This window comes from Lithobates pipiens, unplaced genomic scaffold (assembly GCF_037356315.1).
Source record: "Lithobates pipiens isolate NorthernLeopardFrog02 unplaced genomic scaffold, aLitPip1_a1.2 Scaffold_25, whole genome shotgun sequence".
NCBI classification, from domain to species: Eukaryota; Metazoa; Chordata; class Amphibia; order Anura; family Ranidae; genus Lithobates; species Lithobates pipiens.
The window spans coordinates 3,200,353-3,214,305 of record NW_027507787.1 but is presented as its reverse complement, the minus strand read 5'-3'; the positions used below and the strand labels follow the sequence as shown (position 1 = coordinate 3,214,305).

At 41.4% G+C, this 13,953-nt stretch overlaps 1 protein-coding gene across 4 annotated transcripts in view; it reads left to right on the top strand.

Moving 5' to 3' along the window:
* The window catches only part of DLG5 (discs large MAGUK scaffold protein 5), a 208,791-nt gene that overhangs the window by 153,644 nt on the left and 41,194 nt on the right, over window positions 1-13,953 (top strand). For all 4 annotated transcript variants that reach the window (XM_077453970.1, XM_077453969.1, XM_077453967.1 and 1 more), the window contains 3 exons: window positions 3,376-3,538; window positions 8,065-8,195; window positions 10,552-10,716. In XM_077453970.1, the coding sequence (XP_077310096.1) occupies window positions 3,376-3,538; window positions 8,065-8,195; window positions 10,552-10,716 (459 nt within the window). The remainder of the gene's footprint in view (window positions 1-3,375; window positions 3,539-8,064; window positions 8,196-10,551; window positions 10,717-13,953) is intronic.

Here is a 13,953-nt window from a genome sequence, read left to right as displayed (position 1 = left end):
GGTGGCATTATCAAATATATGAACTAGAGGCAACAGAATGGGCAAATGTTTTATTATGAGTGCAGAACCCCTTTAAACTACAGTAAGAGAAAGTATGCAATATGTACCCACTATGGGTCACCATAAATCAGACCCCCCATATAAAGGTGATCTGAAGAATGTAAGTAAATCTCAGTTACCTTGTGTATGATTCTATGGCTGCAGATATGCCTGGAATCCTGCTTTTGAATATTGAACATATATCCGGGATGGAGGCTTGCTGCTGCTACTAATAGGTTGTGTCAGGTCGCATCACTTTTAATCCTACAAGGTTTACGACAGCCAAGACCTACTCCTGAACAGCTATTAAGCATTTTTTTCGTTCTTTTATAGTTTGTTTTTTTGTTTCGTTTTTTCACACACTTTTGAGGATTTTTTTTTTTATTGCAAGTGGCCAGTTAAGTACAAGCTAGCCGAGACCTTTATCTAACTTGCTGATTAGTTACTTGGTAGCATAAGCTTCTGGAAAACAGATTGGGTGGAGAGCTATACATGTACAGCAAAGGCCAACTCAATCAGTCAATACTCATGTCTTGAATTATAAATCAGCTTTAATACAATTCTTCTTCGGCCTTAAAGACTGAATGAGTTAAGGGAACTTCAAGAATGCAGCAACAGATGATGGAATTGTGCAACTTTATTTTATCTTTAAAGACTAAATATTCTGTGTGGCTTCCATTGTATGCTGCACAACTCTATGGACTAAGGCTGGCCATACATTATACAATTGTCTTGTACAATTTTCCTTTAATTTTACCAAAACCATATAATCTGAGATCAAACCTAAACATTTTCAACTTGTATGCAATTATACAGGCATTTGCACTACATAGTTGAAGGTAAATCTAGAGGAATTTGATTAAGAAAATTGGATAATGTATGGCCAGCCTATTATGACCGCCAACCGCGGGAAAACAAAAAACGCTGCAAAATCGTGATTTTTGCCATGCTTCGCAGCCAGCGCTTTAAAAAGTACCTATCCTGAACATGATTCTTCCACGTTCAAGAGAGGGAGGTTTAACCTCCCCGAACCGCAGCAGCTCCTAAACGATCCTAAAAGCATATGTGTACATGGACACGCAGGCTTTTATGAAGTTGAGTTTTGGAGCTTTGGTAAAAAGCTAAAAGTACGTTTAGGAGCTGTAGTATACATGAAGCCTAAGGCCCTGTTCACAGCTCTGAATCTCCAAAACGCCCAACAAGCAAAATCCCATTCATTTTAATAACCCCTGTTCACATATGAGCGTTATGTCGCCTGAAGCTCAAAAAAGTACATGAGATCTTTTTTTTTTGGAGATTGCAAGCGTTTTTGGCCCCGTAGACTTCAATAGAAACACCTGACTTGAGCAGAAAAACGCTTGTAAAACGCTCAAATAGCAGCTCTCCACCTTCCTAATTTCCTCTCCCTCTCCCCCCCCCCTAGTGCTTTCTATTGGCTAAACAAAAATGCCTAAAGTTATAAAATGCATCTAATGCACTTCTAAAATGCTTTAAAAAAGGTTGTAATATGCTGCAAAAAAAGCTTTAAAAAATGCTTGAAAAATACCAGTAGATCGATACGCTCATGTGTGAATGGCGCCTAAGTGTTTCTGATGCTCACATCATAGTTGGCTAAATTCAGATACAGAGTAGAAATGTCTTAAGGTTAGCTTTATATTTACAAGCTTGGTTAATTTTTTATTAAATTTTTTTCCTGGAAGCACCTATAGTATAACAGTGGATAAAGAAAGTACTCCTCTTTCTAATCATGCACTGCTGACACCATATGTTAATATGGCAGCACTTTTTTTTTTTGCTTTGAAGCACCTTTATAAATGTCTCTGAAAACAAATGAAAATTATGTATTGACATACAGATCACGGAATCGGTTTTTTTTATATTTATTTAATATTGTGGGTATTTCTAGCTTTGCCACTTTTTTTTTTTTTTTTTTGTGAGCTAAACCACCTTCACCACTTTGCATTAAGTCACCTAGCATTAAGTCATATGACGTCATGGACTTTTTAGTGGTGATGTCTCAATGATGCCTGCAGCTACAGGCATCGTCCAGATATAATTTTTTTTTCCGCTGACGATTCTGTGCACCATAAGAACAATCATTAATGGCAGTTCAGCTCCCCTCCTGCCGCCTTCTGGTGCTCCTCCGTTCTCACCATGTGACAATGTTTACATTCCTTGCAATAGGAATAAAAGTTATCAAAAAACTTTCTTTTAAAGAAAAAGTGTAAAAAAAAAAAAATAGAAGTATGATAAAGAATAAAAAAAATAAAATAATTTAAAGCGCTCCTGTCTCTGCGTGCTCACGCACAGAAATGACGCATACACATGCATATGCATAGTCATGTCCACATATGTAAGCGGCGTTCAAATCTCACATGTGAGGTATCGTCAATAATATCGACAATAATACTAGCCCAAGATCTCTATAATTCTAAATAGGCAATATGTAAAAAACGTTAAAGCTTCACCTATGGAGATTTTTAAGTACCAAAGTTTGCCGCCATTCCACGAGTGCACAATTTTAAAGAGTGACATTGTAGGTATCTATACATGAAACAGATTCCCCCTGCCCCCAAAATAAGCATTTGAAAAATTGCTGTGCAAATACCACGTCACATAAAAAGTTGCAATGACCATCATTTTATTCCCTAGGGTCTCTTAAGGCCCCTTTCACACTGGGGCGGGAGCGGCGTCGGCGGTAAAGCGGTGCTATTATTAGCGCCGCTTTATCGTCGTCTTAACGGCGGTATGCAGCCGATAGTGGGCGGTTTTAACACCCGCTAGCGGCCGAAAAAGGGTTAAAAGCGCCACTGCAGCGGCGCTTTACCGGCGGTATAGCCGTGCTGCCCCATTGATTTCAATGGGTAGGAGCGGTGAATACACCGCTCCAAAGATGCGGCTAGCAGGACTTTTTTCACTGTCCTGCTAGCGCACCGCTCCAGTGTGAAAGGAACTAGATTTTTTCAGGCGCTATTTTTAGCGCTGTAGCACCTGAAAAATGCCCCAGTGTGAAAGGGGCCTAAGAAAACATATACAATGTTTGGGGGTTCTCAGTAATTTTCTAGAAAAATAAAATTATGATTTTTGCATGTAGGAGCGAAGTGCCAGAATTGGCCAGGATGGGACGTAGTTAATCTTATCTTTTGTTGGTTTAGTTATTTTTATGTTGTGCATTTTAACTAAATGATGATTTTAGTAAAGCATGATGTAGTGCTTAAACTTTTATGCAGAGAGTAACTGAAGAGTTTTTGTGGATTCAGTTTTCAGAGATGTTTAGTAAAAGTAATATATCTTTTACATTTAAATGGTACATTGAGCTTGGTTTCCTCTTTTCAGGCCGCTAGTGGATGAACCTCGACATGTCCGCGTACAGAAAGGCGCTGAGCCCTTGGGAATTTCTATTGGAGGAGGAGAGAGTGGGGGAATCTTTGTATCAAAGGTGATGGCAGGAAGCATTGCACAGCAAGCCGGGTTGGAATATGGGGACCAGTTGTTGGAGGTAAGGTTTTCGCCAATGCCAGTTGGTAAAAATTTAGCATTTTGCCAGATTCTAGATGTCTCTCGTAATGCAAACTGTAGTGCTCTGCTTCCTCAGTCTTCAGTCCAGTTTCATTAGCCTCATGAAGGGTCCTAAAAAAAAAAAAAAAGAGCATCCTATATTACATTTTATAAATTTTTATCTTGAATTTTTACCATGCTAAAGAATATCCATAGACATTAGCTGATCATCGTCCACTGCTGACAGTTTTGACAGAACTGAGTAGTGATTGTATCAGTCCTACAGTATGGGGCATAAGATCTTTAGTCATTATGACTGAGTTATGCGCAGCTACCTTCACGTGATTGGACACCGCCACAAAAGGAAGGCTGCAGGAACATGCCCCCCCCCCCTAATCAACCACTCCTTTAGCCCAGTTTTTTTGCTAGGTGATGGACCTCCTCTCTCTGCTGAGAGAAGCTTACTTTCTTACTAAGGACATTTCAAACTCTATGATATTCCATTAACATGCTTCTGTCATGATTCCTGCTTCACCATAACCACTGCAGCTCCTACTACAGCTTCTGGATCAGTTAACTCCTCAGCAGGGCACTGGATGGAAGAAGTGGGGCTGGCCTGTAATGTTGCTGACATGCACTGCATCCTGCTGTAGCACAACACGTTGAGTTAGCCACAGTGTGCTTTAGAGGTCATGATCTGCCAACGTCTAAGTCCTGTCACTGCAGAACGTTGGAGGGTATGTCTGTTGTAGAGGATGAAGCCAAGATTGGGTAATTCCCCTGTTAATCCTGCCTACAGAAGCTTCAATGGTGTGTAAAGTGAAGAAGCCCTTTAAACATATCCCGCATGCATATGTAAATGGTAGTCGCACCACACGTGTGAGGTGTCGCCGCAAATGTCAGACCGAAAGCAGAAATACAAGCGCCAGACCCCCTGCGTAACTCTAAACTGGTAACCTGTAAAGGCTTTTAAAGCATAGTCTATGGATAATTTAATTTACTGTAGTTTCTTGCGGTTCCACAGGTGTGCACAGTTTTAAGAGATGAGTTCCCCTTAGTAAAAAAAACAAATAATAAACGTACATGTTTTTTCACCTGCAAAAAGATGTGCATTTATTTCTGTTTTTCTTTACAATGAGCCTGCAGAGCATCTGCTGATCTCGGATGCTATGCCGATTTAATTGAAAACTACAAGCTGTCGGCCGCAAAGGCTGTCAGTACTTGTAGCTTTCACATTCACACAGAACTCTGTGAATGTCATGCTTTAAAGGATAAGTTCACCTTTGGTAACATGTTACATGTAACACCCATATTCAGGATGTAACATGTTACTGTAGCACCAGCCCCTGCACCCATCCCTGCCCCTGCACCCATTTTGGCCGGAAAGTGGTTCAGTTATCCTGACTGCATCATATGACGTCCAGCAGGATGATCCGTTAGCGTGTGCATGCAGCGCCGCTATCGGTGTTGCGTCCGTCTGGCACACCGCATCTCCAATCTTGGAATTTAACCTCTGACGTAGGCTCTTTACCACGTGATCAGCTGTGTCCAATCACAGCTGCTCAAAGTGTAAACAGGAAGAGCTGTTTAACGGCTTTTTCTCCACTCGCACTGACAGACACGAGTAGAGGAGAGCCAGTCAGCTGCTCTCCTGACAGGGGTCTGTGCTGATTATCAGTGCAGCCCCCCCAGGATCACCAGGGATGCCAATTAATGCCCAATAGGGATGCCAATCAGTGCCCATCAGTGGTGCCTGGCTGTGCCTCCTGATCAGACTGCCCACCAGTACCGCCCATCAGTGCTGCATATAAGTGCCCATCAGTGAAGGAAAAAACGTACTTGGTTACAAAGTTTTGTAACGTACAAAGAAAAACTTTTTTTTCCCCCAAATTTTCTTTTTATTTGTAGTGCAAAAAAAAAAAAAACCCCGGTGGTGATCAAATACCACCAAAAGAAAGCTCTATTTGTGGGGGGAAAAATGATAAAAATTTGGTTTGGGTACAATGTTGCATGGCCGTGCAATTGTCATTCAAAATGCTACAGTGCTGAAAGCTGAAAATTGGTCTGGGCAGAGGGGGGAATGCCCGGTATTGAAGTGGTTAAAGCATGACATGTTTGGCACGTTTGCTGAATGTTTACTTGACGTAACATCATCTTGTATATTTAACCAAAAATTGGGTATTATATTGTGTTTGTATTCACTAGAATTAAAGTGTACTTTTTTTCCTAAAAAATAAAAAAAATGTTTTGAAATACTGCTGCACAAATACCGTGTGACATAAATTTTTTTAACACCCACCAATTTATTCTCTAAGGTCTCTGCTACCAGGGTGTGTGGAAGCCCTCCAGCGGTGCAAGGGGTTTGTGTAACCATCCCCCCCCCCCCCCCGCCACCCCAGACGTACTACGTGCAACATAGGCAGTAAAAGGGTTAAAGTGTATTTCCACTTTTACAGTGAAATTTGAGAAAATCCCACAATATGCATGTTATGAGTTCTTATTCACAAAGCATACCCTAAAAAAAAATGTAAACACTTTTTTTTTACTTTTTAGATTTTTCAGAGGTGGTGTCATGGATGACAGCAAACATTTCTCAGCTAGCTTAGCTTGCTCTGTCCCAACAGCTGATTTGGAGACTGGCTGGAGTCCAGTTTTCATTAATGCATAATGGAGAAGCCCAGCTACTAAACCTTTTATAGCAGTTGTACAGGTGTGTTTGTTTTTTAAATGATAAACCTGGGATACTTTCCTGTTTGCAATCCTATTGCACAGAGCAGCCCAGAACCTCTTCTTCTGGGTTCTCTCGACGACTCCTCTTCTCTGTGTGCCACTATAGGAAACCTTGCAGGCTGGTGGCTATCCCTCATTTTGGACAAATAGGTTCTGGAGGCGGTGTCCTCCGTCTACAACATAGTTACAATCTTTCCCTCTAGAATGCCGTATTCTTCAAGTCTGCATCACTCCCCTTGGCATTTGGTGGACTTACATTCAGCAGTTTAGGGGCACCTTGCTCAGGGGGTGGCAGTGCCGGTGCCACCCTCCCACAAAGTTCAGAGGATTTTATTCCAGTCTGTCCCAAGGACCAATTTTCCACCCTGCTTCTCAAAAAAAAAATGGTTTTATTGGCATGGCTGCTGAAGCTCAGTTTTCTGACAGACAGGAGCATTTCTGAGTATTATTTTTATAATGTTTAAAGCTAGGAAGGCTACATCCCGCAAGGTCTATCATCAGATGTGATGGGTGTACTTTGCATGGCATGTGTCAAGGGGCTTACAAGTCAGGAGTTTCTCTGTGGGACAAACCAGTTCTCTCTGTGAGAACAATTCTTCCCTTAGGACCAGATTTCTGCTCTTGCCTTTCTTTTCCAGAGAGTGTTGGTTTCCCACTTTCTGATCAAGACCTTTTGTGCAAGAGGTCGCTCAGTGTTAGAAAAACTCCTTACCTAAAATACTGTATATGTTGATTTATATAAAAACTGCTTTGGTGTTTTTTTTTTTTTTTTTTTTTTTAAGGAAACTTCATTAGTAGCACTGCTACAATTTTAAATGGAAGTAAACTCCCATGGATGATTTTTACCTTTCGGTAAGCCTATAGTACGGCTTGCCTATAGGTACAGTAAATATCTCCTAAACGTGGTTTAGGAGATATTTACTTGTGAAGCGGCCGGGGACCAGCGCATGCGCTCTGAAAGAATGGCATACCCGTGCCGTTCCTTCAGAGCCCTTTGCCGTGAACAGCGGCTCGCGAGCATGCACTGAAGTGGCGTTATTGCAGCTCCTCCAATCAAAGGACCATATTCCGCCAACCAGAAGAAAGACCACGGGTGCAGGTTTAAAAAAATAAAGGTGGTTTACTGAATGGTGGCCAGATGCACGTGTAGCCTTTTTCTCACAGAGTGACAAGGTGTGGCTATCCTCTGTTTATTTTATTGTTTCCTTTTAAAAGGGAGACATTTTCTTTCTTTATTATGGCCATGGCTGAAAAATAAAATGCTTCTTTATCCAGTAAATACAAGATATTGCATACCGTTAATGTGTAGCCGTCTGATAAGCCTGCAGGTGGAGCACTCATCTCCATTCCTCATGTTTTCCTCCGCTTACTATCTTTTGTAAAAGCTTGTTTGCGAAGATCAATCGCTTAAGCGGAAATGTACGCACAGTTGTGAATAAAAAATGTTACTGATCGGATTGGCTCTGTCCAAAATGTCAGTCAGACAATACAGATGTCAAGGCAAACAGCTACTGCTGCACTGTGTATTTAGACAACCAATAGTGGTCTAGGAATTATTTGCTAGGTATTAAATGCTTACTTGCAACACATTCCTGGTCTTATCAATAAAGTATTTTAGCTCTGAGCTTGGACACTCTGCATGCATTGAGATGCTAGTTAGTGATCATATACATTTTCGTTGCACTAGCCAGCATTACAATGTGGACATTGAGTACTATTTCCTTTATAGTGCCAAAATTGCATATATTAGCATTTTGTACAGATCCTGTTGATTGATTTTGTGTGGTATTCCAACAGTTTAATGGGATAAATCTGAGAAATGCCACTGAGCAGCAAGCAAGACTGATTATTGGACAGCAATGTGATACCATCACTATCTTGGCTCAGTACAATCCTCATATGTGCCAACCCCTCCACTCGCGATCCAGGTGAACTTTTTTGTGATGTTACTGTCTGCATTACAACATTTTATTGTTTGTGAATATTACATTGTTTCATTTTATAGAATAGGAACTAAGCGGTCTTTGTAGTAAACTACTTAAAGTTAAATGCAATTTTGTATTACTTTCAGTGGGAATGTATGTATATGATTATATTGTCAAAACCAGCTTGTGCTTATTGGACATCGCATTCCAAAACCTTGGGAGTTAACAAGGAATCCAATCACCCTACTATTTGTGGCTATACCAGCCTCTGCTCTTTTGAGTTTGTCTTTTTAGAAATAATTTTTTTCTTGTTAAGCCAAAGGTGGATTTTTAAGGTCAGGTACTGATGGATAGAAAGACCTGACTCACAATATGCATTCCATTTCGTCATAAGGGTTTTCTTCTGGGTAAAGGTCGGGGCTCTGTTTGGGTCATTTAAGTTCCTTCACACCAAACTCTTTCAACCTTGTTGTCTTATAGACTTGTTAGACGAAGTTGGAAGCACATTGTTGTCTAAAATTTATTTTTTCTGTAGCCTGCAGCATCTACTATGCTCTTCACTGGAATAACTTATTCATATGGAGGCATGGCCACATACCTTTGGACATAGAATGTCCGCTATATGGTATTTGCTGTAATAAATTACAATCATCTGGGAAAAGACAGCACAATTGTGTTTTTTCTAACTGCTGCTTATCTTTTTTTTCGAAGATGCTCAGCCAAAAAAAAAAAGTTAAACATGCCTTGTGGCCTAGAAATGCATTGATTTGGCATGGGAAAGGGATCTGTCCATAACCCCTGAGGTGGAGGACTGGTGTAAATGGAGTATGCAGATCTAAAAAGGTATCCTAAATGTTACCTTGATGGAAGCACCAGATAAGAGCGATTTTCTCAACAAAAAAAAACTTGATTGACGATTCAAATCGAGTTTTTTTTATTTTCAGATTTTTTATGGACACTGCGCTGGTCCTGAGGAGCTGTGGGCAGGAGTTTTTAGGCGAGGCCATGGCTTCGGCCTAGTCCACGGCGTCCGGCCTCGCGGACTAGGCCGAAGCCGCGGCCTCGCCTAAAAACTCCTGCCCACAGCTCCTCAGGACCGACGCTGAAATTTTTAATCGATTTGACCTCTCAACTCGATTCAAGATTTAAAACGATTTTTTCCCCAGCCTTACACCAGATGGTACCGGAGCATTTGTCAAAATATATCCAGGCCCCTTAGCTGCATGCTTCAGGGGTTGTGGCCAGATAGGTACGCCATTGCACATACGGTGGATAATGCCCTAAGGTTCGTTGCTTTTGGATAAGGGTTCACTCATTTATTTTCTCAGTCACAATGGTTAATATCACTAAAGAAGCGAGTATAGCCCTACTAAATAAGCCTGTTGAAAATGAAAATGTCCCACGACATACGCAGACCTTGATCCCCTTTATGTTCTTAGCTAAAATCGCTAAAGCAACGGCGTGGAAAAGCCCTGTTATAGATATTGCCTTAGTGAAACGGAAACTTGCGTGAATCATGTTGAATGAAAAAATCATGAGTGTCCTACAAGATAAACAATCCACCTTTGATAAAATATGGTCCCCTTGGCTATCTGCAGTTCCTGGGAGAGCGAGGCCGATAATGACTGGAGGACAGACCGGACAGACTCGCTTCTTTTTCCTCCCTCTCTTTACCTCTTCTAATGTTCCCCTGATTTTAGCCAGCCTTAAAATCATGCTCAAACTGTTCCCATTTTTTTTTTCTTTTCCTACTCAAACAGCTTACATTTATAGTCGGAGGATTGGAGCCCCTTATGGGGAACAGTCTATTGCCTGGTAACAGGAAATACTATAGAAGCTATAATCGTTGGACTAAGGCTTTTCTATTTTGTCGGCCTATTCATAGTGATTACATTTTAGTGAGGTCTCGACCTCAAGATCTTTATGACTTATTTGTCATTATTCTGACTTTAAAGGGCAGTTGTCTGGACATCTACCTCCCAGTGTTAACAACGCTCCTATTGTATTATACTATGTTCATAGCGCAATGCTTATTTTCTTTGTTTACTTGTGTTGATTCCATATGTTCACCCATGGCCTTATGGAAAGCCTAACCCATTTAACAAGATCTTCTTGTGGTGTTTTATCTGCTCCCCCCCCCCACACACTTATGTACCATTTCTTGTTGTATGAATCAGAGCATGCAAGGAATGTTTGCTGTTCTGTAAAGTGCTCACTTTTTTGCCTTTTTCACAATACTAATAAAAACGATTGAAATAGAAATGCATTGATTTTATATATATTCTCCTTTCCTCGTTTTTCTTATATTTAGAACTGCCTACTTTATCATAATGTTTTTATTTTGTAAATATTCCAACAGTTCACGACTGGATGCAAGTACTTCTCATTCCACGCCGCATGGTAGTGGAGCGGCGACACCTGACAATCATTCCGTTATTGACACTGTGAGTGAGCAAGATGAGGGAACTATGACTCCACCTTCAAAAGAAACCACACCCAGCACAAGTCCTCGCAGTTCTCTCAAGTAATATATTCAATATTTTCGTGCTTGCCTTTATTGCTATTCCATGATAACTCTACAGAACGTGCTTTTTATACTTTTTTTTTTTTAAGCATTTTTAACTATTAGCTCTACACAATAGTAGATACTTCATTTTTGTTACTTTTGATTCAGCTGTCCCTATTTTCTAGAAAGTTTTAGATAATGGTCCAGGATATACAGCGGGTAAAATGAGTAAAACATCGCCATTTTTCTAGGTAAGTTTCTAAAGGTGATATTGACATAAAATTTTAACCACATGTCGGTAACAACCCATGCAATCCATACATACAAAGAAACAAAAACAAACAAGTTCAGAAATTACGTTATGTGTAATAAAATAGAATGACACAGGGAAAAAGTATGCTAACATGCTAACTGAAATGTATTTAATACTTCATACAAAATCCTTTGTTGGTAAACACAGCTTCAAGACGTCTCCTGTATGGAAAAACTAGTCACATGCATTCTTCCAAACAATCAGTCGTCGTCTTTTTTTTTTTTTTCCTTTTTTTTTTTTTTTCTCAATAAAGATTTTTTTTTGTAATTCTTTTATTTATTTAATGCGGAAGAAATAACAGGCACATGGACAATCATAATAAAACATACAGAATTTCAAACATAGAGCTTACAGTATCACTCAGGTGGGACATATATAGAGACCACCCCCAACACAGGCTTAAAACGAAACAAGAAAAACATTCCCAGACCGGGGGCTAGAGTCCTTCTCCAGACCTCCAACATCAATTAGCAAACCAATCCCACCTAGGTGAGCAGCAATCATCGCATGGCCATGTATTACAGTGAGATGAACAAATTTTTTGTGTTATAAAGAAAGGGAAAAGGAGGGAGATGGGCGATGAGCCGGGCCCCAGGCGGACAGAACAAACACTCGTTGAAAACCGGTCAGTCCCAGGGAAGCCCACAACCCACTACTGTCCGCCAGGGCTAACCGGCAGGATCTAAGCATGAAAACTAAAGGCTGAGAAAGCAAAACGGTAAGGGGAAAGGGGGGTACGCAAGGAAGAGACTACAGGGGGAAACAGAGAGAAAGGGGAGCCAGGGAGAAGGAAGGGGTATCAGAACAGAGAGACAGACCACGTAGAAGAAACACAGAGAAGGCTCCAGGCGAGCGAAAGCGAGGAAGGCAAACAGAAAAGAGCGAAACAGGGACCGTGAGTACCACCGGACCGCGGGGGGGGGGGGGGGGGGGGAGCGAAGCCAGCCGACAGAGACTCTCTCTCAACGGGCATTTAAAGCTACCACCCGAAGGTAAGCCTCAGTGTAGGTGAAATGATTCCAAGGCCTCCAAGTCTCACGAAAGGCCTCCTCCCTATTATGAAGCGTCGCTGTGAGGTCTGCCATATCTCTTAATTCATTCACTTTAGAGAACCATAGAGCCATAGCCGGTGGGTTCTCCGATCTCCAGCACAGAGGGATACAGGCCTTCGCCGCGTTAAGCAGCTGAATAGTCAACGAGTTCCTGTACTTTTTAATGGAACGGTCCGACAAGTGCAGCAGGCAGGCCGCAGGGTTCCCCTCCAGAGAAACACCAGTCAGACGACTGATCGTGTCGGTCACCCCGTGCCAGAAGGGTACCAGCTTGGGACAGGCCCAGAAAACGTGCAGCATCGTTCCCTCTGCCTCCCCACAACGCCAGCAACATGCCGACACCTGGGGGAAGATGCGGTGGAGAACGGATGGGACTCTATACCACCGAGTTGTGATCTTGTAGCACGTCTCCTGAACCCGTGTGGCCATAGAGGATTTCTGTGCAAAATGGAGAATTTTCTGCTGTTGATCTGGAGTAAAGTGGGTGCCGAGCTCTGCCTCCCACTTCGCCACATACGGGGGGACATACCCCTCAGCCGGACTCAATAAAGATTTTTATTTGGTAAACACATATGTGTAACAATAATACAAAGATAATCCAGGAAATCATACCAGTCCTACATTATATCAAACGTGTTATGTTAAAGTAGCTGTTGCGTACTTATACAGTGGCTATTTGTGTAGGCAATCCCTGTGAACATAAGAAAATGTAAACATGAGCACCACTATCCATTTGAAGACACCTGTTATTGTTCATTGTGGGTTGTTCCTTTTTTTGGCATTATCATAATTCTTACAATTTTACGGAGGAAAACGGGAGAGAGGAGGTGGGGAGGTAGGAGAGAAAGATTTATGAAAAATATGATGGGGAGAGGGGGAGTGGAGAAGGAAGAGGGGGGGGGGACACAATCGGTTTTCAAATCCTGAAGGTTCCCAAGGGCCTTTTCTTTGAACTTTGAACTCTAAATCTTTAGTTCTTTTCATAGATTTTCTATTGGATTCAAGTCAGGTGATTGGGTGGGCCATTCTAAAAGCATTATTTTCTTTCTGTAAAGCCAAATGAGAGTTTCCTTGGCATTATGTTTAGGATCATTCTTGCTGAAATGTTCACCCTCGTTTCATCTTCATTCTCCTGGTAGATAGCAGTAGATTTTTATCAAGAATGTCTCAGTACATTTTTTCCATTCATCCTTCCTATAATGATATGAAGTTTGCCAGTACCATATGCTGAAAAAACAGCCACAAACCATGTTTCCACCTCCAAACTTCACTGTTGGTATGGGTTTTTTGGGGGGGGAGGGGGGTGATATGCAGTGGCATTAGACCTCCAAACATGGTGTGTATTATGGCATCCAAAGTGTTACGTTTTGGTCTATATTCTCCCAGTATTTCACAGGCTTGTCTAAATGTTGTGCTGCAAACTTTAAATGAGCTTCAACGTGCTTTTTCTTCAGAAACGGAGTCTTGCATACAGGCCATGGTGGTTGGAGTGCATTACTTATTGTTTTCTTTGAAACAATTGTATCTGCTAATTTCAGGTCTTTCTGAAGCTCTCCACAAATGATCCCTGGCTCTTGGACAACTTTTCTGAATTAATTTCACTCCTCTGTCCGAAATCTTGCAAGGGGCACCTGGTCATGGCCAGTTTATGGTGAAATTGTGTTCTTTTCACTTACGGGTTTTGTCCCCAACAGTGCTTACTGGAACTTTCAGAAGTTTAGAATTCTTTCTGTAACCAGTGCCATCAGTATGTTTTGCAACAATCAGGTTGCGAAGGTCTTGAGACAGCTCTTTTCTTTTACCCATCATGAGATGTTTATTGTGTGACACCTTGGTAATGAGACCCCTTTTTACAGAACCAGCTGATATTAATTTGCACTGAGGAGAGGC